Source organism: Balaenoptera borealis (genome assembly GCF_965194805.1).
Source record: "Balaenoptera borealis genome assembly, chromosome: 8".
Taxonomy (NCBI): domain Eukaryota; kingdom Metazoa; phylum Chordata; class Mammalia; order Artiodactyla; family Balaenopteridae; genus Balaenoptera; species Balaenoptera borealis.
Genome location: NC_138865.1, coordinates 102,733,471 through 102,758,140, shown reverse-complemented (window position 1 = coordinate 102,758,140; position 24,670 = coordinate 102,733,471). Strand labels below are relative to the sequence as shown.

The 24,670-nt window shown below is 53.6% G+C and overlaps 1 protein-coding gene across 18 annotated transcripts in view; it reads right to left on the bottom strand.

The window, feature by feature from the left end:
- Window positions 1–24,670, bottom strand: part of ZNF618 (zinc finger protein 618) — a 184,782-nt gene that overhangs the window by 48,791 nt on the left and 111,321 nt on the right. For 13 of the 18 annotated variants that reach the window (XM_082403856.1, XM_082403869.1, XM_082403867.1 and 10 more), the window contains exons 3-8: window positions 19,388–19,647; window positions 7,406–7,483; window positions 6,722–6,760; window positions 1,366–1,455; window positions 425–460; window positions 256–333 (exon numbers count right to left, since the gene is read on the bottom strand). In XM_082403856.1, the coding sequence (XP_082259982.1) occupies window positions 256–333; window positions 425–460; window positions 1,366–1,455; window positions 6,722–6,760; window positions 7,406–7,483; window positions 19,388–19,647 (581 nt within the window). Of the gene's footprint in view, window positions 1–255; window positions 334–424; window positions 461–577; window positions 753–1,365; window positions 1,456–6,721; window positions 6,761–7,405; window positions 7,484–19,387; window positions 19,648–24,670 lie in introns of those variants that run through there. The other 5 variants (XM_082403868.1, XM_082403872.1, XM_082403857.1 and 2 more) reach the window with 3 other exon arrangements.

Here is a 24,670-nt window from a genome sequence, read left to right as displayed (position 1 = left end):
AAGCCTGTGCTACCTTCACTGCCCTGACCTGGACCCTGTGCTGTCCTGCTGCTTCTCAAAAGCAAGTCCTAAGAGTGACTGACCCATTTGACAGGTGGGCAAAGTGAGGTACAAGGCCAGTGCCTCACTGGCCAGAGCTGTTGCTGCAGGATTAGCAACGCTGCCCCCTTCCAGTGGTGGGACTTGCCCTGCCGCCCTCAGCCACCCCCACCTGTCTCCCCACCCAGCCCCGGCCCCAGAGAGAGGCCTGCATACTTGGCCCGATTTTCTGGAATGGTTCCGGGGGCTCCTCCTTCACCTCGTCAGTGGCCACGACACCTTGGTCGAAGGGGTCTGTGGGAGAACACACGGCCCTTAGTGCCCTGGTAACCAGGTCTCAGAGCTCAGGTTGGAACAGGGAGGTGGGAAGCCACCAAGGACTTACCTGCCCGATTCTCAGGGGCCCCTTCCACACTAAACACTGCACCCGGGCGGGAGGCGGCAGCCGCAGAAGGAAAGAAGCAAACAGGAGCCCTGTTAGTCCCTGCCCATAGCTGCCTCTGCCCAATGCTCCCAGCCTCTGTCCCAGCAAGCTTGCCTTTGGGGCCCAGGACAGCTGCCTCAGCCACTGTGGCTGCCCAGGAAACCAAGGGCCACAGGAGGGCACATCGCTCCATTCCTCGTCCTCCCCACAGGCGAGGGCCCACCCCAGGGCAGGAAGACGCTTTCTGGCTGGCCTGTTTCTGGATCACCGCCAGCCGCTCGAGGGACCAGGGCAGGAGAAAAAAAGGAAGAGATGGCGGGGTGGGGGAAGAAAAAGGAGGTGAGAGGGAGGATGGACCAGAGGCGATAGGTGGCAAGACCTGGCTGTCACAGCCTGACACGGGCTCGGGGTGCGGGGCTGGAGAAGGAGCCCTCCGGAGCCTTTCCCAGTCGAAGACCCTATTTCTAGGATTCTCAAGATTCCAAAAATAAATTACCTAAATTTATCTTTCTAATTTCTAACTCTATAATCTAAGATGCTAAAATATCATCATTCATTTAAAAAAAATTGGTTTAATTTCACCAGAGCGTGTGAATACTCAACATGAAATCATAAAATAAATCGGTATAAAATTGCTGATATTCGACTGATTTTGACCTACAAAAACGGCAGTTTCACTTGGGTTACCCTCATCAGAAATACACATGGAATATGATGGGGACCTTCTCTAGCCCAGAATCCTCGGAGGTTCGTCACTCCACTCGTGGTCTGCCTGCTGCCCGACCTTCCCTGGGTAGGAAGAAGGAGGGGAAGCTGTGGGTGGGCCCTGGGCCCCATAAGCAGCCCTGGAGAGGGGTCTCTTTATGTGACCCTGCTCCTGAGGAGTGAGGGGCCTGACTCACCATCCACTGCGTGCAGGTCTCGGTGCTCCTGGAAACAGCTGTAGTATTTGTACTTCTTCCCGCAGATGTCACACGTGTACCTGAAGTTGTCTGCGGGGGATGGAAAGACACGTGGTTACCAGGGCCTCAGTCACTTGGGACTGGGGGAGGTGGTGTGGGCCAGACTGGGCCCAACTGGTGACTCCATGGAGAATAGTTCCTGGGGTGTTAGGAGTCTTCTACACAAGGAGACCAGGGAGCCTTGAAGTGATTTTCAAAGGCACTCCCAATCCTACCCCACGTGAGCTGAGCCCCTAAGGGCCTGGTTCATGACTTCCTTCGTTAAGTGAGAATAACAATCACCGCAGCTACAGCTTCCTGGGTGTTGGCTGCACTGCTAGGGGCCAGGCCAGGAGCTCCCCCAGCATTCCCTCCATTCGGCCTTGCAATTGAGGGAGGAGGTAATAACCCACTTAACACTTGAGTCTACTGAGGAGCAGAAGGGACCTGCTGCAAGCCCCACAGCAAGGGGGGCCTGGGTGAGGCCCATCACGGATGGTTCTGAATGACCCTGGCTACTGGTATTCCCGTCCTGTGCAATGTCTCAGCTGGACCCACTGACTTGCTCCTAACAGAGACAATGCAGTAAGGTGAGGAGCAAAAGAGGGCCAGGAGGCTGGTACCCCAGCCCAGGAGTGGAGAGTGATTCATCCGGACAGAGAAGGACCATGTGCCCTGACTCAGCCATGGCTTAGAGTTAAGTGATGTCACAAGAAGACTACGACTTTGGCCTTGCTCACACCATCTCGCTCTTGCTAGCTGCCCTGTTGCAGGCTGCCTCACATAGAGACCCACTTGGCAGCCTCTGCTGAACAGCCAGCGGGGAACTGAGGCCCTCAGCCCAACAGCCTGGGAAGGATGGATCCTGCTAACAAACATGGGAGTACGTACAGAGGCAGTCCCTTCCCCGGCTGAGCTGTGAGATAAGACCACAGCCCTGGCCTTGACTGCAGCCTCAGGAGAGACCCAGAGCCAGAGGACCAGGTGAAGCCACACTCAGATTCTGACCACAGGAACAGTAACATGATCAATGCCTGTCGCTTTACAAGTCAGTAAGTTTCGGGGAAATGTGTGACACAGCAATAAACAATGACAGGGCCTGAGTTTGGATGATCCCCTAGGCCTCTCCAAAGTCTGAGGCTGGACTCGTACAGGACAGTGCCTTTGCCACATCGGCAGCCCCTCCAACGTTTGGACTAGCAAAGACCTTGTGTGTGTGCTCCTTGGGGTGATCTAGGGATGGCCCGTCCACCCCAGCTTCCCGAGGACGCCCAGCACAGGGAGGTTGGGTGGCTTGCTCAAGGCTGTACAGCGGGGCAGGGAATAGCCAGCATCCAGCTACTCACTTAACTCTAAGCCACAGCTGAGTCAGGACACATGGTCCTTCTCTGTCAGGATGAATCACTCTCTACTCCTGGGCTGGGGTACCAGCCTCTTGGCCCGTCTTTTACTCCTCAGCACCCAAACACAGGATCTGATGTGACTGCCCCATCCCAAGGTTGCAGTGCCAGGCGATTCTGTGGGAGGGTTTCTGGCCCCCGCTTAGCTGAAGTCAGGGACACAGATGGCATTAGCCAGCTCCCCGCCTCTGCCTCCACCTCTTCCACGGCACCTGCGGTCCCTGGACGTGCCTGGCAGATGCAGGGCCACAGAGACGACCTGGTCTCCGGGCGAGGTACACACAGACATTCTGAGGGTGTGGGGACCAGGCAGGGTTCAGGCATCCACCATCCTACCAGGCCCTCCCATCTCCATGCCCCTGCCCCGACCCACCACGGAGTGGCAGGGTAGAGTTGGTGGGACGTGGGGAGGAGAGTCTTGGTCCCGGCCTGCCTCACCCAGACTGCCGGCAAGTGACAACCCCACCTCGGGATTCAGCATCCCCATTTCCCCCCTAGTTTGGGGAGGGGGGGTGGTGGTAGATGAGCTGATTCCCGGGGCCTCTCCCAGGCTGGCAGTTCCAGGATTCCAAGCCTGGCACGGGCTTCGATCCTTCCCCATGGCCAGCAATCCAACACAGGCAACAACCTATCCCATCGTGTCCCATCTGGACCGTAATCCTTCTCAGAGCTGGACACCCGGGGAACAGAGGTGGAGAGGTCAAGCCCAACTGGGGTCTGCTGGTTCCAGATGGGGTCCTGCCCCGTGAGTCCTCTCCCATACTGGTCAGTGCTGGTCACCCCACAGCTGCCTGCCCCATGTGTCTCATCTCTGCTCACGTTGCCTCTCCTACCAGCTGGGCCACATACATCTGCCACTTCCAATAAAAGGTGAACCCCCAGCTTTCTGCCACCGAGAAGTGCCCCACCCTGCTCTGTCGAATCCCACACCACATCCTGATCTATGTCTCCTCAATGTGGACAGGGCCACATGCCCGGGCCCACCTAAGGCAGGAGCGAATTAGGACAAGAGAGTTATCCCCAAAGGAAGAAAGGCAAAATGATTTTTTGGTCAGTGAAACCACATCTTCAGAACCCCAAGAGAGCTCAGGGACTCCAGGAATCTCTGGGGAGGCAGGCTCTAGAGTCAGGCTGCCCAAGTTCAAACTCAACTCCACCACCTACAGGTGCCATTAATGTCAGGCACGTGCCCTAAACTCTCTGCACCTCGATTTTCTCATCTGTAAAACAGGACTGATATGTTCCTTCATCTCCCAGAATTGTGATAAAGAATAAATGAGCACAACACCTAACACACAATAAATACTTGGTAAATGTTACCTAATATTATTGTTAAACAAAGGCAAGAGCTCGATGCGGAGTTAATCTTTTATGTTCGTAGTTGAGAGATGGGTAACTGGGTATATGCCTCTATGCATGACTGTACTATTTCTCTAACAAATAAATGAAAGATTCCTGGATTAGAAGGTGTGAGACTTGGTTTCTATGCCCACCTCCGCCCCTAACAAGCTGCATGACTTCTCTCTGGAACTCAGTATCCTCATCTGCAAAAAGATCAAGGCTGGACTTGACATTCTCCACAGGACGCCATGGCCAGGCTCTTGTCGCGAGGCTGGGGTGTGAGGAGGCCAGGCTTTCTGAGCGGGCACTGCTGGCCCAGGGCAGGGCGGCGGGGCAGGACGGAGAGTCAAGCAGAGCACACTGGCCATGGGGAGTGAATTCCGCAGAGAGGAAGGGAAAAGTGATGGAAGGACTAAAAATACCCCCAGTCACGAAGTCCTCCACAACCAGTGAAACTCCGGGAACAGCGGAAGCCAGACGGAGCATAACGGATCATTGAGGGGCTGCTGGAGAGGCCAGGGGCCCAGAATAGCCAAAGAAGGAAAGATAAATAGGGAAGTTCTTTAACTGTGCGGCTGACCACAGGCAGGCGATGGGAGCCGGAAGAGAAGGGAGCTATTGAGGGAGAAGGAGCCCGGGGCCAGGCAGGGGCAGGGTGGGGCTTGGGGAGGAGGCACAGGACCCTGAATTCCTCCTGCCAAGGACCCTCGGGCAGGTGCCTGGCCAACCTGAGGCTCAGATTCTCCAGAAAACGGAGGGGTAGCCTCAGCCCTGCAGGCCTTTCACGTGGTGTAAGAATCCAAAGAGAGGGTGGATGCGAAAGTGCCTTAGAAGAAATGCTGTTAGGACCCAATGGCAACTAAGACCCTGCCTCCTCAAACTACTCTGTTTTGGATTTTTAAGGGGGGTGGCGGGGGGTGGTTCATGTTTGTTTATTTATTTATTTTAATATATTTATTTATTTATTTATCTTTGGCTGTGTTGGGTCCTCGTCCCCGCGCGAGGGCTCTCTCCAGCTGCGGCGAGCGGGGGCCACTCTTCATCGCGGTGCACGGGCCTCTCACTATCGCGGCCTCCCCTGTTGCAGAGCACAGGCTCCAGACGCGCAGGCTCAGTAGTTGTGGCTCATGGGCCCAGCTGCTCCGTGGCATGTGGGATCCTCCTAGACCAGGGCTCGAACCCACATCCCCCGCACTGGCAGGCAGACTCTCAACCACTGCGCCACCAGGGAAGCCCATTTATTATTTTAAGAAACTTTTCATGGTGGTATACCAAGCATGCAGAACAGGGGTGGCCAAACTATGGCCTGCCCACTGTCTGTTTTGATAAGGAATCCATTTCCATACCGTCTCTGGCTGTGTTCGTGCTCCATGGCAGAGCCGAGCAGCTGTGATGGAGACGACCTAGCCTGCAGAGTCTAAAATATTTTCTATCTGGTCCCCTATCAAAAAACATGCTGACCACTGATGGAGAAAAACGTACAAATCCTAAACATTCAGCTCGTTACATTTTTGAAAACCGAAAACACCTGTAACCAGTGCCCAACTCAAATCACAGAACCCAGAAACCCCTTCCCAAGGGTCACCACGACTCTGACTTCTTCCAGCGTGAATTAGTTTCCCCTGTTCTTGTACTTTCTATACCCAGATCTTAGGGGAAGCACTCTTTGTGCCGGGCTCCTTTGGCTAACGTTCTGTTTGCGGGTAACCCACGCTGCCGTGTGTAGCTGTCGGGCTTTCCCTCTCACTGCTGTACTGCAGTCCTTTGTGGGACACACCATGACTCACTTATCTGTTCAACTAGCGCTGGGCACTTGGGTGCCTTCCAGTTTGAAGCTGTTACGAATAGTGCTAAGAACACCCTAATTCACATCTTTGGGTGGAAGTGCGCACATAACGCACCTGGGAGGGGAACTGCTGGGTTCCGGAGCTCAGGTTTGTCGTGCTGGCTGGCTACCAGCCCTGTGGGTTTAGATCTGGAGGGAAGGCAAGCAGGGCCCGCAAGCAGCCAAGCAGAACAGTATCCCCAGATGCCCAGGCCCTGTACATGCCAAGTGCTGGGATACCGCACCCCAGGGTTCGTGCCCATGGGTGGATGAGTCTCTGAAGTAGCATTTCCCAAACATCAGCTATAGAGCCCCCGACCCATGAGCGGGAGTCAAAAGAACAGAGGAAATGGTGTATACCCTGGACCCCTCTTGGGGATACATGTGCATATTTTGTCAGTGAAAAGTCTACAGCAAAGAAACATGTTCAACTTAGCAGAACTCAAGGTTTCCCCAGGTTATCTGGCCAGAGAACCCTTGATTGACAGAATGCCGGTTAACTTCCCCCAGGATGCCTATGCCACGGGGCACACTTTGGGAAAGGCTGCTCTGAGGTGCTGCGTCCAAAGCCAAAGCCTGCATCACAGCAATAGGCCTCCCAGAAGCCGCCTGAGGTCGGGGTGATGGGCTGAGAGCATCACCCCTGGCCCTGGCTCTCCCTCCTCCCCCACCCCTGGCTCTGGCTCTCCCTCCTCCTCCCACCCCTGGCCCTCTCAGCCCGCACAGTCCAAGAGGAGGGGAAAATACTCACTGCCTTGGGAGGCTCCCTCCCCCGAGGTGGCTTCTGTGTCTGTGAGAGAGAGAGAAGAAGGAGGTGAGCAGAGGGGACCAATGGAAGGGCCAGCACCAAAAGAGAGAGAAGCCGGGCAGGCGGAGGCCAGGAGAAGCCGCTACCGCGTGCCCAGGGACGCTCTCCTCCCACTCAGGGTGCAGGCACAAAGCCTTCCCCATGTTCCCTGCTGTCTGTCGGGCCCTGAGCCGGTGCCCTTCCTCCCTGCCTGCCAGGGTCAGGCTCAGGGAGGGGCAGGCACCATCCCTCTTGTTCCCGTAGCTTCAGCATCCTCATCTTCAGAATGGAGACAGTGCCCCGCCCCACTCCCTGGGCTGTCATGAGCAGCACATGAGATGACACACGAGCACCTTCCCTGCGAGGACCGCTGACACTGAACAGCACTGAAGCACCTTGGGAGGAAGCGGGCCTGTGCGGGGCAGACAGGGGGCACTGGTGGTATATCCTGCTGCACCCCACCCCACCCCCATCCCTGGGTGCTCTCTCAAGTTAAGGAGGCCTCTCCTTTCCTCTTCGGGTCCCACTCCTACTGCAGAAAGAGTTCTGAGGGCCTCTGGGGTCACCCTGGAGGGGCCCAGGTGGAAAAACAGGCAGAGGATGGGGAGGTGCGGCCCCTCAGCTCTGCCCCAGGGACACGCCACTCACCTCGGTGTGCCCGTACGTGGGTCTGGAAACAGTTGTAATATTTGTACTTCTTGCCACAGATTCCACACTCGTAGGACCCTAGAAAACAGGAAAGGAAAGGACTGGTCAGCCAGCATCCAACGTGCACAACCACGAGGCCCCAGGACCCCTGATGATGCCTCCAGGTAATGCTAACTCTGTGCCAATGGGCTATCGTGTCTCCCACAAGCAAAGAGGCAGCAAGGACCAGCAAAGACAGCACTGAGCTGGAGGCTAGGAGGCTGGGGTCTATTTCAGGTTTTTGTCTCTATTTTCTGAGTGACCTTGGGCGAGTCACTTCCCGCCTCTGGGCCTCAGCTTCCAAATCTATAAGACAGAGAGGGTAACTTCTTAGGTAACTCACAGTTATTCCTTGAAAGGAAAAAGGAGGTGAATGTAAAAGAATTTCAGGATAAGGAATAAATTGCATCCATGTAAGGAAATCATCACTTAGATGCAAAAGAATAATTTCTAGCTACTGCTCTCCCTGCCAGGATGGACAGAGGTTAAGAGGACAGGCTTTAAACCATATATCTGGGTTCTGCCACTTACCAGCAGCCTGACCTTGGTAATTTCCTTAAACACACTAAGCCTCAGTCTGCTCATCTGTAAAATGGGGCTAAAAGTACCTACCTCATAGAGGTCGCCCCACGCCCCATCAGGAAGTGCCCAGCTCTACTACAGATGTGTCTGACAAGGAGAGGACCTCTCTTGTCTGTTGAGGGGCCGTCTTGATCCCTCAGACGTGCAGAGATCAACATGGTATGAATGTCTGACTCCAGCCCTCTGCCAGGCCCTTCTACCAGAGGCAGGTAGACTGAAATGGCTGAGTTCCCAGCAGGCATTCCAGATAAGTCAAAGGCAGGGCCCACCCATGCAGATCATAGGGCAAAGGCCCATGGCAAAAGGCAAGCAGAGCCCATGAGACCCAGCCTGGCAAGGGCCCCAGGAGTTGGAGGCCCTGCCCATCCCTCACACAGGCCTGCCACCACCTGGGCCCAGGCCGCATCCCTAACAGAACGACCTGGGAGCTTCCACACACAGAGTCCCTGACCCCACTCCAGGCTAACAGTACCAGAATGGCTAGGGCCAGGGGCCTAGGAATCTGCCTTTTCCCAAAGCATCCACAGAGGATTCTGATGCCCAGCAACCAGGCGTGGGAACCACTGGTTTGAAGTCAGACAGGCCTGGGATGGAGTCTCAGCTCAACCATTTACTGGCCGGGCCTCAGTCTCCTTATCAGAAGATTGTGGATAACGTAAGAGCATCTATGTGAAGACTGAACGAAGCATGAGTAGTACTCCTACCACGAGCACAGACCGTCGGTGAGTGGGAGTATCGTCAACTCCCACTGCCTGCAGTCTCCGACCTCGGGCCAGAGGCCCGGCTACTGGGTGTCAATTCCAAGTATCAGGTTAAGTCAGAAGAGCACTGGGCTCGGAGCCTGACCGTGAGCTCAGCGCTGCCACCCCCTAGCTGTTTGATCGCAGGAACATTCCTTTTCCGGTCCGAGCCTCAGCTTCCTCACCTGTAAAACAGGACTATGATACCTGCGTCTCATGACCAAGATCAGGATGAATGAGCTAGAACCTGTGAGTCAGTGGGCCCCCAGGTGGCAGTGCCACTTTGCTACTGTGGGTCACTCAAGGGAACGCTGTCATCCAAACCAGCATGGAATTTAGCAGCCTGTTATTCAGTGGTTTTATATGTGTTACCCTTGTCTTACTGGGAAAAATATAAACACACGGAGGGCAAAGATCAGAGTGTATATTTCCCTGTCTTTAGTCCCGTGACTGGCACACAGCAGGGGCTCAGTAAATTCACGGCGTCCTGTTGTTCTACTCATCTGTCACCGAGTAATAAAGACCTGGACTCTCTCCCTATGCCTCCAACCTGCACTTCAACGGTTTCTGCTAATTCTCCTTCAACCGATCGGGAATTTATTGAGCATCTTCAACATGCCCGGCACCGAGGCCCCAACCATAAGCAAGACGCGATCGCTGCCCTCTGTCTGATGGGAAGCAGACAAGCCACCAGGCAAGAGGACGTGCAGAGTGGTTGTGCTACGACAGCCAAGTGCAGGACCTGGTGGGCACAGTGCGGGACCCTGACACGGCTGTAGCAAGAGGCCACAGTCAGGGGCCTTGAGCAGGAGAAGGGAAAGACGGGGGGAGGTGGAGGGGCAGGCAGCCCAGGGAAGGGGGAGTCTCTCCCCAAAGGACCGAGGCCACAGCCTGTGATGGGGAAGACTTGTTTAGACTTGACGCACTTCCGGATGAGGTCTCTAAGCCCCACCCAGCTCTACCCCTCTCTGCCACAAGACCTGGGCCTCAGTTTCTCCAACTGCCCTCAATACCCAAGGTCTTTCCTCAAACCATACAGTAAGTGTAGGCTGATGGACAGAGCCTGCAGGCTGCGATGTCCCCGACTCACCCACCCAGTTGACACTGTTTATAAGCAGGCCAGTCCCACTGGCTTCTCCCTCAATCCACAGACAGCCAAGGGTACATGCAGCCTTGCTCACAGGCCTCAACCCATTCAGAGAATCACAGGGGCACAGTTCGCCAGCCTCGGGCCCTCTCCTGGCCCCAGGGCAGAGCGGACCCCTTGCCTGGCATACTGAGTCATGCTCTACCATCCCTCCAGCAGCACGTCTTCCAGGGTCCCGGGCAGGCTCAAGATTTGCTGACCGGTGGCAGTGATGGGGTGAAGAGGTGGTTCCCTGTGTCCCTGCAGAGGCTAGCAGGCCCTGTATACTCAGGGGTCTGCAGCTGACGGCTGCACTCAGCCACGCCCCCGCCCTCATGCTGGCCCCAACAGGTCCTCCTGCCCCTCAGCCATCATGTACCAGATGCATATCTCAACGCTTGGTCCCTGAATACGGGCTTCGCACAGATTCACCGTGAGGGCTGCCTTCCGGCGCTTTTCCATCTGAACTAGCAAGAAATCAGAAAGAGCCCTTAAAGATGGGGCCCAGCGAGGAGGGCTCTGGGTCTAGGGCTGGCCAGTCTCCTGACCTCCCAGTGCCTCAGTCTCCCCATCCACACACGAGAGGGTTGGACAAGATCACGCTGTCGACTTTTTCACTAAAGAGCTTGTGCTGGCTAAGGGGCGGCCACACTTCCGCAAGGGAGGCCGGGGTGTGGCAGAACAGCAGCCGCGGGCCCAGATTCCCCTGCAGTTTTGTGTTTCCTCTGTCCTGATTCATAACATGGATGTAACATAAAGTTACCCATCACGTGGTTATAACCTAACATTTCTCCCTGTAATTCTTCCAGCAAAATGACCCTCCAGGGAGGATGTACCCCACGTGTGCTGTGGCCTTTTGTCCCCCTGACCCACGGCCACCGTGTACCCCAGGTTGGTGCAGTGGGCGCTGGAGGGCTCTCACGGACGGAGACTCTCCGCTCAGAAGCTCCCCCTCCCGGCTGCCTGACTCCCTGCCCCGTCCGCTTCTTCACTCCACCCCCCCCACAACCCGCTACCCTCCTGTCCTTTGTCTCCATCTCTCCCGGCCTACTAAGTGCAGGCGCTGCAACTCATTTCACTTGAGCCTCTCCAACGTCTCTGCACAGGCTGGCCTCTGACCCCACTGCACCCCACTGCACCCCACTGCACGGTGCGGAAGCAGCAACTTGCCCACTTCACACAGCCAGCTAGTGGGAGCGAGCTCTGGACTCGGGGGCTTCTCATGCATCGGCTCAGTTCATCTTCACAAATCCAGCACAGAAAGGCGATTATTATCCCCATTCTTCAGATGAGGGGGAACACATCGGGCCAGAGGTCACCTGATCTGTCCTGCTCCAGGGCCCATGGGTGTGGCCACCACACAGTCAGCCCCCGGGAGGATGCCAAGAGAGGGCGCCTGCTAACGGCTACCAGTTACCGAGTACACCCAGGTCTCATTTCCACCCTCCATCTTCCCAGAAGTCCTCATGTGGTTGAGACAACTCAACGGCCACTTCAACCATGAACTTGAAAGTCCTAGGGGCCAGGTGGTCCAGGGCTGGGGCCACTCAGATAGTGGCTAGTGAGGAATTGGGCTCAAAGCTGGCCTTCAGGGATCCAGAGCCATCCTACTGCCACCATGCCAGGTTACCTCCGGATGCCAAGGAACCCCCTTCAGTCATGGGGCTCCCCCTAACACTGCAGGGCAGCAGAACCCCCTGCCAGCTCTGGTACCGCCACAGGACCCCCAGAGCGCCCTATCAAGAGCCTTGGGAGCGACTGCCTGGGGTGGCTGGCAGGACACGTCAGCACACAGGCACAAGCCTTTCCTCTCCCCCATCCCGCTGTCACTAGTGACACGACAAGAATCCACAGGCACTGATGAAGAGCATCGGTCTAGCATTTTCTGTAACCACCTGGCAGAGAGCCTGGCTTAAGCTCCCTTCCCAAGAGCACTGGACAGACCAAGTGAGGCCAGGTGAGAGCAGGTGGGTGGACTTCCCGAAGCCCCTGGAGGGAGAAGTGGGAAGACGGAGGTAGAAGAGGAATGTGGGCAGCATGCCTGAACTCTATCACTGGCACCCAGCGAGCTCCAGATCAGCTCCACCACCTTTCAGGATACACAAAATGCAACGAGGCAGAAATCCAGAGCAGGTGAAGGAGAGAAGAAAAACACAAGGTGGGGGGACAGACAGATGGCTCCTTACAACAGGCAGTCCCGTATTTAGCTCAGAGTCTCGGGAGCCGCTGTTCATACATCACGTGCTCAGGAGCACCCTGCCCCCTTGGTCCTAAGAAGCAGCAGAGCTGGCCCACGCATGGCCTGCTGGGGGACAGGGGGCCTGGAGAGGTAAGTCGTGGACAAGTAGGCTTCCTGAGGCTCCCTGGGGCTGGGACTCAGAACAAATGTCCTCGGGACCACGGTCTTCCAAGCAGAGTACAAATCCCCTGGGGATGTATGAGCACAGGGAATTTTAAAAGAATCAATTCCCAATGCATTTCTTCCTAAAACCAATGGACCAGAGAACGTGGAGGGCAGGGAGGCCCCACTCAGCTGGTTCTCCTCACCGTCACCCTTCTCCACACAACAAACACAATGGTTCTTTCACCCACCCCTAATCCCACCGTGGTGCTGTCCAAGGGGGATGAACATCTCAGGGCTCCAGGCAAAGAGATACTGTGTTGGACTCAGAAAGTGGGTGGATCTAATGACTGGGAATAATTTCTTTTGTAAATTGGGTGATTTCTAATTCTTTGCTTTCAACAAAATTGAAGAAGAATCTAATAGAGTTGTCAGCGAAGAGACCATTGAAAATAATATCTGACGATAGACCCCTGTGTGATTTTTGGCATACAACTTGGAAGGCGTTCAAAGAATTGAGTGACACTGATAAAACGAGACTGCATCCACCCCTGGCTCCTTATTTATGTGATCAAGCCTTCTAAGCACTTACACTTAAGAAAATGGAAAAAAAGGAATTAAATGAATGCTGAACCTTGTCTCGCTCAACAATAAGAAATATTAATTCACAGAAACATGAGCCAATTGAAGAAATAAAGCCTCATCCATTTCATTAAGAGGTGCATTTTCAATAATTTTTACTTTTATGTTTGCTATTTATCTAAATTTGTTTTTGACAAATTGTATGCTAATAGCAACTCCATCAGGGGAAAAAAAAAGTTTTAAAATGTACAGCTTTATGATTCCAACATATTTTTTAGAAATTTCTATTTCAATTTACGTACATCTTGTTGTGGGAGATGAGTGTGAAACAGTGATCAATAAAAGACTCTCAAGCATAAAAAATATATTACATTAGGATAAAATCCTGTGAGGGAAGCGGGCTGGAAATATGAGTTCAAGGAGAAAAAGGAAAGATGTAAAATTTCTGACTGTGAAAGATGAACCTGTTCATATGTTTTTTAAATGGATGACGGTGGGGGTACTTCCCTGGTGGCGCAGTGGTTGAGAGTCTGCCTGCCAATGCAGGGGACACGGGATCGGCCCTGGTCTGGGAGGATCCCACATGCCGCGGAGCAACTAGGCCCCTGAGCCACAACTACCGAGCCTGCGCGTCTGGAGCCTGTGCCCCGCAACAAGAGAGGCCGCGACAGTGAGAGGCCCGCGCACCACGATGAAGAGTGGCCCCCGCTTGCTGCAACTAGAGAAAGCCCTTGCATAGCAACGAACACCCAACACAGCCAAAAATAAATAAATAATTAATTAATTAATTAAAAAAAAAAAAGCGGTGGGGTTTGGATTCCCTTGGATACACTTAAAAGAGTGGTTCACAGTTTTATTTCCAAAATGCCACATTTAAAAAAAAAAATACAACACATCAGAAATTATATCCTTTGTAATTACTCAAAACTTTGAATGAAAACGTTAGACGCCAACTCAAAAATGTGAAAGAGAATATAGTTTCTCAAAATTCTTCTAGGAGACACTGAAGAAAAGAAGTTTGAAGCCATTGGCCTTTCAGCTTCCTATCATTCCAGAGGTAACCCCGGATGTGTCAACGTCCAAGGCTTTGGCTAATATCACTGGTATCTGTTTTGCATTTTTTGTCCCCCTCAAAACCACTTTCATACCTATTACTTCACTCTGACCTCAACAATCCTACTAGAAAAACAGGCAGACTTTATTACACCCACTGATCAATGAAGACAGTATGGCTCAGAGAGGTTAAGGGACCCGTCCTGAGCCCCACAGCAGGGCAGACCCCGGGGCTTTTGGCTTACAGGCCAGGGGCCCTTTCCCATCTCCATGGGTTCCCTCCAATCAGGAACCCCATCCCACCCTGGACCACCAGATGGAGAGTCAGCAGCTGGGATAAGACGCACCTGAGAGGGAGGCCAGAACCCTCCTTTCTGAGTGGCTGCAGCAAACAGCTGAGTGTAGGTTCTGGCAGGCTCAGGCCCAAAGCCCTGCCAACACCGATTGAAACAGGAAACTATCAGCTGGCACTACGAAGCGGGACCTGGCACCTTCGCTGCCTGGGTTTATAAGAGACCGAAACCCATGTGGCTGTGTCTGAATGGCTGTCTGCTCTTCTGTTGCTCCTTCCAGAGCTGTGGCCGAGCCCCCGCCTCCTCTTTCCCTGCCCCTTCTCCCTGGGCAGCCCTGTGTGTGTGAAAACACCACCACCCCTGGTGCCCAAAGCTCGCTGCCTAAAAACATCCTCGCAGGATCCAGGCTCCCAGCTGACTGACTCTCCCTCCTGCACCTGGTCCAGTGACCCTCCTCTGCTTACCCATCTCCAGGACAGGAACTCACTCCCTCACAGGCCTGTATTCAGTTACCAAACACTTCCCATAATCACAGAGTCCTCCCTTTTATGAGCTGAAATCACCTCCTGGTGACTTTCCTGTATTGGCTGGGGCTACTTGGAATGTGTCTGCCCGGTCCCATCCCACCAAAATGCTCTAAGTTGTGAATACTTAGACTCCATCATCTCTTCTGCACCATTCCTCCAGGAAATGCTCCATGGGCTGGATGCTTTTTGGTGTAAACCCAGCTTGCCTTGTCTTCATCATCTAGGACAAGGCTGACGAGCAGGTTTCTACTTCAGATTTTTCAATTTTAGCTGACTGGCAGTGACTTCCTAGTATACTGTGTTGAGAAGGATTCTGAGGTACACTGTTGGGACAGTGTGCAGTGATCAGTTAGGGATGCCTTTCACTTCTGGTTTTATCCAACAAAGTTGTCACAGTCAGTATTGTCTCTGCTCTTCTTGCTAAAAAAGGAGAGAGATACCCTTTTCTCAGTCTCTCAAGACTGAGAGATACCCTTTTCAGCACAAAGAATTTCTGGGCAGCAGGAAAGTAGCAGCAACTACTGCAAGCTTGGCACCCAGCCTCCTGGGCACTGATGCCCCTCTCGACTCTACTAGTCTGAGAAGCTGCCAAATGCCATCCATGTGTCCAGACCCAAGCTCCTCCACGGGAAGTGCCTCAGATAATGTTTGTGTCACTAGGAACACTGTTTGTCTGATGGCTGGTAGAGGGCCAGTGAGGACTTTGGGGTGGGAACAGGCGGATGGAGCTCAGAGAAAAGGCAAGCAGGAGGTTCCCTCATGGCACAGCACTGGGTGACCGAACAGGAACACTATTCTATTCAGCAACAGAGTCCGGCCACAGCCCTGCGCACCCCTGCCAAGTGCCCTGGGAACATGTTCACTGCACAGCGCCCAGCCACCAGGGCACAGAAGCACACTGTGGCACAAGCTCATTTAAAGGGATGGCTCTAACCAGCATTCTGTCCCGGCCAGATCCCTGGGAATGCTTTCCTTCCTTGTTTTACTTCTAGGAGCAGGTGGGAGGCGGGTGCTGTGAGGTGCAGTGGCAAATCTCTTCCATTTCCCAGGCCTTTGTTTGCCCCTCTATAAAATAAGGGGCTCTGAGTGCCACATCTATAGCATGTGGAGCTCCTCTGCCCACTTCCACATCCATGACAGACGTCAATAATCAATCATGCCACCCTTTAGAATCTTCAACACAGAACTCCTAATAGCCAGCAGCAATTGCTCGGACGTGGCCCATAAGATAATATCTACTTGCCTTTTTGAGATGAGATGAGTTCAAAATGTTCAATTCTAACATTGATTTTTTAAAAAAATACTGCCTTTCTTTCCTGCTACTAAAAGGCCAAGCCAGATTCCTCTGAGCCTGACCCTTGGCAGAAGAAACTACACCCTCAAGGTGGAAGGTCTGCCTTGATGGATGTGAGACGAGCCATCATGACCAGCAGGGAGTGCCCTGGCCCTGCTTTGGTACTGGCTCCAAAATGGCGGCTCCACTTCTAACTGTGGTTTTTACACCTTTTCCACAAAAGTCTTCCAAAAGCAGGTTACTCAGAAATTTCCTAACATCCTCAACGTCCCTGGATTCTAGGGGGGCAGTACTAGAAGAAGCTCAGGGGAGAAAACCGAGAACCAACTAGAAGCCATGTCTTCTGACACCTCACCCAGTGCCAGCTTTCTTTTCTATCCTGCTTCCTCTCTACATCACACTGGCTTATTCCTCAGACCTGGGAAAATAGCAGAAACTATTACTACTCTTTCCTCTTGAAGAGATACTTTATACTATCAATACTAGTATTACTGCTAATAACAGCGAATTATTTACTAAGTACAATGTTGAGTACTTTATACACATTATCCTATTGAATTCTCACCTAACCCCATGAATTTGCAATTGTGAGAACTGAGGCACAGAGAGGTCAAGCAGTTTGCCCAAGGTGCAACAGCCATTAAGTCAGGAAGCCTGGATCCACTCCCAGCCTGAGGAGCTGAGCTCATTCTCCTTGCACAACACTGTCCCCTTCAGTTCCCACACCTATGAGGTGGCCAGGACAGGAAGCATGTCTCCTTTAACAGAAGAGGACACTAAGGCACAGCAAGGCCAAGGAACCTATTGCTGAGTAGCAGCTGAGCTGGAAACCAGAGTCTGTGGCTGGCATGAGGCCCTGGGGCCTCTCACTGTGCAGGGAGCTGGCCCAGGGAGGACTCCCAGCATTTCCAGAGTATGGCCCCTCCAGGCTTTCCCCACTGAATCCTGACTGCTGGCCCCGCCTCAAGGTTCAGATTCAACTACCCTTCACTGGGCATCTCCCAGTGAAGGGCATAAATAACTCCTGGGTCCAGTGAGTCTTAAAGTGAGCAAGGGCAGGTCCTCTCCTCAGTTAACTAACACATCCATGAGTGGCTAACACAGTCCTAGGCCTTGGGGAGTGAACACTGGTGGAGGGAGGTCAGACGCAGGCCCCAGAAAAGACTCTTCTTTCATTCGACACTGGGCTAAGTCACTCATGCTCTTCAGCAAATACTTCTGGTTCATCCCCCCTTCTGTCACATGGGAGATGGCATTTCCCCACCTCCCTGAGGTTGGGTGGGGCCACCTGACTAACCTGGCCAATGACTGTGAAGGGAATTAACACATCTCACTTGTGGATTGCAGCTGGCACATGAGTCCCTCCAGAGCTGTCTTTCCCTCTGTCACTTGGCTGGCAGCATTCCAGACAATGGCTGCTTTAAGCCTGGGTCCAGAACAGAGCAGAGCCCCCAGCTGGCCCACAATGGACATGTAGTGGGACTAAGAAATAAATGAACCTTTGTGGTTCTGAGCTACCAAGATCTCATTACTTTTTAGGGTCTTTTGTTACTGTGGCATAACCTAGCCCCATTCTGACAGCTATAGCACCAATGACAACACTGCTTCCTAGAAACTAGTACCTTGCTAGGAATTGTGTGGTGGGAGTAAGGAGCACAGACACAGATCAGACAGGTCCTGGAGCTCTAATCTCCAGGAGCTGCCCATCTTGTGGCAGAGGCAGGTGCTGACAGGGCCCCTCTAATCTCAAGTGGATAATGGGAAGTGCCCCCTGAGGGGCAGGGCAGAAACAGACCACTTCTGACCAGAAGAAATCAAGGAAGGCTTCTGGGAGGAGGGGGCACTGGAGCTACTCTTGTAAACTGGGTTGGATTTCGGCAAAGGCATTCCAGGGAGAGAGAACAGCAGGAGCAAAGGGTAGGAGATGCTGCAGAAGAGCAGACTGTGCTGGAATGAAAGGACCGGGAAGAAAGAAAGAAGAAAGGGGGCTATGGGGCTCAGGTTATGGAGGACCTTAATGCTATGGCCTTGACCTTAGATACAGTGGGGAGTGACATGGTCAGTGTTTCATTTTTCTCAAGGCCCTTGGCAGCCAGAGTAGATGGCAGGTGAGGGCAGAAAGACACAGAGGCATGGCTGTTAGCAGGACACCACAGTGACCCAGGTGGAGTGATGGTGGCCACAACCAGCCCAGGAACAGCTGGGAAAGGGAACTTGAGGGTGATCCCCAGCGGTTGGGAAGAAAAGGCAAGAGGTCTCGAGTCTAAACTTGGGGAAACAGACAGAGGGTAGCCTCCCCTGCCTGCCACACATGGGATGGGAGCCTGGAAGTCAGGAGGAGGTGGGCAGAGCTGCCCCAGGAGGGACAGGTAGAGGGGAGTGAAGTGGCCTCCTGAGCACAGGAATGCAGAGGAGGGCACAGATGGAAACAGAGACCTGGGAACAGACTAGGCAAGGTCTCCGTGCCAGGCTGAGGCATGTGGACTGTATTTTACAGACCGGGGTTGCAAACTGGCCGCCCATGGAATGACTCTGACCCACAGATATGTTTTGTTTGGCAGATTTAAAAAGTCAAATTAGTCACCAACGTTTAAAGCCAAAAGAATTTACATTAAAATTCTCATTTCTGGCATGTGTTCTGTCCAAAGATCTGGCCACGCTGAGCCCGTCTCCCCACCTAGTTGCCGTACGTGAGGTGTGGGCTCTCCAGCTGGACCCAGGCCCTACCACCTACCACCTGCCTGTCTGGCTCATCTCCACAATGCTAAATAAACGTATCTTTCGGGCTTTGTGGGCATTTGCGTTTGCAAACTGGCAGGAGTGCAGGCAGCCCCGAAGGGGTATCCCCTGGCTCACGCTGTAATGTAGCGGGGAGAGATGGTTTCTAAGAAGCTCGTTTCTACTGAGCTCCTCTGAGCCTGGCCCAGACCAGAAGAGGCGGGAGAAGGTGCCAGACTGCCACCCATCTGATCCTGACTGGACAACTGGTCTGAGAAGGACCCACACTGAAAGCTGCCCCCGGAGGCCCCCGGGGAAGCCCAGGAGGAAGAAATGCAGACGGGCATTTAGGACACCGAGTGATACAGGCTGTGCTGGACCCATCTGGGGCGTGGGAGCCCCATGGTGTGAGAGATTCGCCGGGCCTGCAGAAAGTTCCAGGCATTTGACTTGAGCAAAGTCTTAAAAGGACAGGTAGGGTTTTGCCACATCAGGTGGGAAGACAAGAGCTCCAGAGCAGAGCTGAGCAGGCAAAGGCAAGGGTCAGGAGCTGAGGCCCTTCCCTGAGGGCAGCCACAGAAGGCTCTCTCAGCCGGGGAGGGACAGGGATCCCAGGCCTCCCTCCCTAGCACTCCGGCTCCACGTTCCCACCCTGGCCCCAGCCCGACACTGCGGACGGGCGCTCACCCAGGGTCTGCTGGTTGCGGACACCGCCAATCACCACGCAGATCTCGGCAGGCACGTCGCCGGTCCCATCCTTGCTCACCCCCTTCTTCTCCTCCTTGGCCTCGCCCTGCCAGATCACCTCCTGGATGTAATCATCGGGCAGCTCCGTCTTGACCTTCACCTCTGTCATCGTTCCCTGCTCGGCGCTCAGCGAGGCCTCGGCCGGCACAGGCTCTGGCCCCTCCACCTTGGTGCTCTTCTGGCTGCGCTTCAAGCGCTCCCTGGGAAAGAAGATAGTCTGCTCAGTGTGGACCCCAGACTCGCCCCAGACCTACCTGGGAGCGCCCCAGCCAAGGGGGTTGCAAAATTTTTAGCTATAGACCCACCTCTCACGTGACCCTCACCTTAAAGCACAGGTCCCCACCGCTGCCCCTGAGGGTCCTCCAGGGAACCCTGGGGCTCCAAGGAACACAGTTTGAAAATCACTGGACTAGGATGGCTCAAACTGCACCCATTTTGCAGATGGAAAAGCTGGGGTCTAAATGTGACCAGTAACTCTTGTAACTGGAGTTACAAGAGACCTGCAAGAAAAGCTCTGGCTGGTTGAAATCAGTTCTTCTCAAGCTTCAGTGTGACCATAAATCAGCTGAGAATCTTGGTAAAATGCAGATTTGGTCCAGCAGGTCTGGGGCTTGGCCTGAGATTCTGCATTTCTAACAAGCGCCCAGTGGAGGCAGGTGCTGCTAGTCCTCAATGGCACTTTGAGCAGCAGGGGTTTCAGTGGCTTGATGTATGCAGAGCGCGTGGTGCCCTTCCCTTTGCTCCTTGGCGGAAGGGCTGCAGAGCTCACCCTGCTTTACAGTAGGGCACATACAGGCCAAAAGGCTCACTGAGGGGGAGGCCACGGAGCCAATGCTTGGCCCCCCACAATCTGGTCTCTAGGTGGCTCTTCAAATAGGAGAAAACATCCTCAAGTTAACATGCTCAATATTGAGGGTGGGCCCTGAGGCCTAGAGCAGGGCTGCGACCTGCCCAGGGCCACACACAAGATTGGTGGCAGGCCAAGGCACGAAGCCAGGTCCCGGCCATCCACTCTTGAACTGTTCTCCTTTCAGTGAGACTCTCTGTGTTATAAGGGCCCCCTCATCCTTCTGGCAGTGGTGGGGAAGCTGAGGCATGCACAAGCTGGGGAATCAGGTCATGTTCCAGGCCTGGCGATGCTGCCCTGGCCATGTCCAGCCCTCTCCAGTGCTCCAGAGAAGCAGCTGGACCGTGAACTTCAAGGCCCAGGCTCAGGCATGCTCAGGCAAGGCCGGCTAGCATACCAACTGGACCTTAGCGGAGGTGCCCGGGCTGGGAGGCAGGACCCGGGATCTCATCCTGGATCAGCAGTGGGCTTGCTCTGTGACTCTGGACAAGACCCTTCCCCTCTCTGGGCTTCCAGCTCCATCTACCACAAGAACATGGGTTTTATCATGTCCACTGTCCCGCCCAGCTCTCAACTTTCTCCCAGGTTGGGGAACTGAGCAGAGAGAGAGAAGGAAGGCTCCAGCTGATGACGAGGGGGCAGAGAAAGGCCACTGGGGTGGTCCTATGAGCTGCACTGTGTCTCCCCACCCCCGCTTCACCTGGTGAAGTCCTAATCCCCAACGTGACTGTATCTGGAGATAGGGCCTTCAGGACGTAACTAAGATTAAATATGATCAGAACAGTAGGGCCCTTATCTGATAGGACTGTGGCCTTAGAAGAAGGAGAGAGATCTCTTTCCCGCTATTTCTCTACCATGTGAGGACACAGAGAAAAGGCCGTCTGCAAACCACGAAGAGGGAGCAGAGGCTGCCTGATGGCCTGGCGGGAAGGAGATGCGAGGAACTGAGATGGAAAGATCACTGGGTTGTGAATCTGGATCATCCCAGAGCCAAATCTCAGAACTGCCACTCTCTCAAGTTGTGGGTTCCTGCAAAAGGGACTTCACCCCCGAGCCTCAGTCTTCACACCCATACGATGGGGATAAACACGGCACCTACCCCACAGAACTGTGATGCAGACGCAAGGCAATGTCTGCAAGGGACCTAGAACGGTGGCCCCAGTGGAGATGTTCTGGGGTACCTATCGTCTATATGGGGGGCAGGGGAAAGAAGTGTGCAGGGAACGAGAGAACACAGGGGAAGAGTCTTACACGCGTAGATTTTAATGCAGGGGCTGGGGAAGTAAATCAGTGGGGTTTAAAGCGCAGCACTGTCATGCCAGCTTGGAACCCTGAGTGGGCCCTGACCCTTTCTGAGCCTGTTTCCGCACCAGTGAGGCAGGGAGCCCCACACTAACTCAAAGGGCCTCGTGAGGACCAACTGCAAAAATGTACAACCAGGACACTGTCTAGAGTGACTCCTAGAGTGGAGAGGCTAGTGCTGAGGGAAACTGGTGATCGAAGTTGCTGAGATCCCTATTCCCTAGCTGAGACCACGTGGGTGCTACAACTGGCCAGTCCTGCCCACCCTGAGGCTCGCTGAGCACAGAGGGAGAACTCAGGGACCCTGTCCGACCCTCCATGCCAGCCTGGCAAGAACACGGCCCACGGGCCCTAGGGGCTGCTGGACAGGCAGGCAGCTGAGGACTCTCCCTGGCTTGGCCCTGGCTGGTCCCGATCCCGGCTGCACAAGGGGCTAAGCCCCAAGTTCAGGGCAGATGGGCTTCCCAGGGCCCGCAGAGAGGCCCACCAGAGGGGAGATGTCCCACCTGTCAGTGTTCCCCACAGCGGACATCACAGGATGGGAAGGACACAGAACAGCTCCCTGCCCAGAACGCCCTCCCCCCGGGGCCTGTGAGCGCTTGACCATCCTGTCTTAACAGACCTAGTGTCCCTTCCTGCCCTCAAGGACCTCATCAGCATCTGCCATCCTGGTGGGAGGGAGGAGGTGTTGGGAGTCTGACAGGTTGGGTGTCCACAAACCCCGCAACCTCCGGCCAGAGATTCCCCTCTCCGAGTGTCAGTTTCCTTGTCTGCTAAAGTCTCAGTTTCCTTGTCTGTGATCCTTGCCAGCGCGGGGCAGGAGGTGAGCCAGAAAGCTGTACAGAGTGGATCTCCTTGGATGGCAGCTGCCGTTATGATGACACTGGTCCATGATGACATCCCTGCCTCTGGGAAGCCTTCCCTGCTTGCTCGAGATGGCGTTAGACCCCGTCTCTGAATGCCCCGTCTGCCTTGCACAGGTGACTCTCACACCCTCTTGCCCACAAGCACAATGGCACACAACCATCCACTCTCTTACAGGTGACACCCCTGAGCCCTCGCTGCACTGAGGAACACAGGGGGCTTCTCCTCCCCCAGCTTCACACTTTAGATTTACAAGCCCAAATGTTGCTTTTCTCGGATGCTTCACATTTAATTAGCCATCCTAATAACAATGGAATTGCAGAAGTACTTATATCACTGTGAATTAGTGGTGCAGCTCCTTCTAACTTCTTTAAAAAAATATTTTTTCATGTATCATTTTTTAAAATAGAGCTCATTATTTTAATTATATCCATTTAAATGTACAGTGGAGCCCATGGATAGTCTCAGCACGACTCATTAGGTATATTAGTGAAAAAGCACTTGGAATCTATCTACATGCTGACACTTCATAATCTATTCTATTTGTGTCACTGTAAAATAGATTTATATATAGATAACTACAAAATAGTTGCTCAAGATATGCTATGAATTTTATATTTAACCCGAGTCACGCTTCAACATAAAATCCAATGTCAGGCACTAAAAGGATATTTCTCAGTAAGTACATGATGTCTGTGGTCACTGGTTACTGCTCATCCCAGAATGCCAGGAGAGAAGCCAGACCAAGGGGGTCCCTGCCCAAGGAATTCCCTAACAGCCCTGGCCTTTCACTAAGGCAGTGGTTCTCAAAGTGTTTTCCTTAAAGGCCTAGGGGTTCCAGAGCAAAGGCCCAGAAGTACCCATGAGGCCTGAATAACAGGGTGGTGGTGACTAGACCTCCAAGAACCCCTACTTTCTCCGTCTTTGATACCTACAGCTTTGCTTTTTGTGGGTGGTAAATGGCGGTTCCCCTGAAAGACAGGCCTACGACCTAATCCCCAGAACCTGTGAATGCAAACTCATTTGAAAAAAGGCTCTTTGTAGATGTAAATCATTTAAGGATCTTGAGATGAGATGATTCTAGATTATCTGGGTGGGCCCTATATGCAATGACAAGTGTCCTCGTAAGAGACATGTGGGAGATTTGCAGACAGAAGAGGGGACAATACAGAGAAGAGGAGGCAGCATGACCACAGATTAGGAGCCATGCAGCTCTATAAGCCAAGGAATGCTGCAGCCACCCAAAGCTGAAGAGGCAAAGAGCACATCTCCCCAGAGCCTCCAGACGGCGTGTGACCCTGGCCCAAGACCTTGATTTCAGACTTCTGGCCTCCAGAACTGTGAGATCAAATTTCTTTTGCTTTAAGCTACCTAGTTTGTGGTAATTTGTTACACCAGCCACAGGAAACTAATACACTAGGCGTGACTAAATTGGAAGAAATACCTCCAAAGCAGTTAACTTTGCAAACCACTGACCTCCACCACCCCCAAAGTTTTCTTTTGCTTCATTCTTACTCATCCCCGGGACTGAATCTGATATGGCCAGTCCAATGTGCCCACAGAGCCTGCCTGGGGAAGTTTCAGAAACAAATATCTTCCTCTGGGTCTTACCAGATGGTTCGGTGCTTATACTCACCCCGTCACATCTGGCACTCACAAGCACCCTGTGGCCAGACGGGGAACCAGAACAGAGGACAGGGCCCGTGTCTGTTCCGTCCCCATCCACATCCAGCCCTAGCCTGGGCCCTGCTGCATGGTATGAACTCAATCAACACAGTGAATGAATGGCATGCCCAAGGGCACAAGACTTCCAGCCATGAGTTTGTCTGAACAACTCTTATCCTGGGGCCGTTCCCGTTGAGCCCTGCAGCCCAAGACAACGCAACCAAACAATTTCTCAGTGGATTGGGGGCTCAAAGACAAATTCCATTTCTGGCCATGTTGAAGGAAGAGTCCCAGTGATGCCCAGTGCCCAGGAGTCAGACAACGTTCTCTCTGAGTACAGTTTCTACATCATCCCACCGAAAACGCTAATGCTTCAAGTTCTACCAAGTCACAGTAGTAATGAGAAGTCCTCAGCACACTGGACTTCGGTCCCACCCCTGCTTGACTCGGTTTTCCCATCTGACAACAAGTGAGCTAGAGTCTGAGATGTCGAAGGCTCTGGTGGAGGCCAGACCTCTACCCCGAAAGTGTGCATGTCTCCTCGC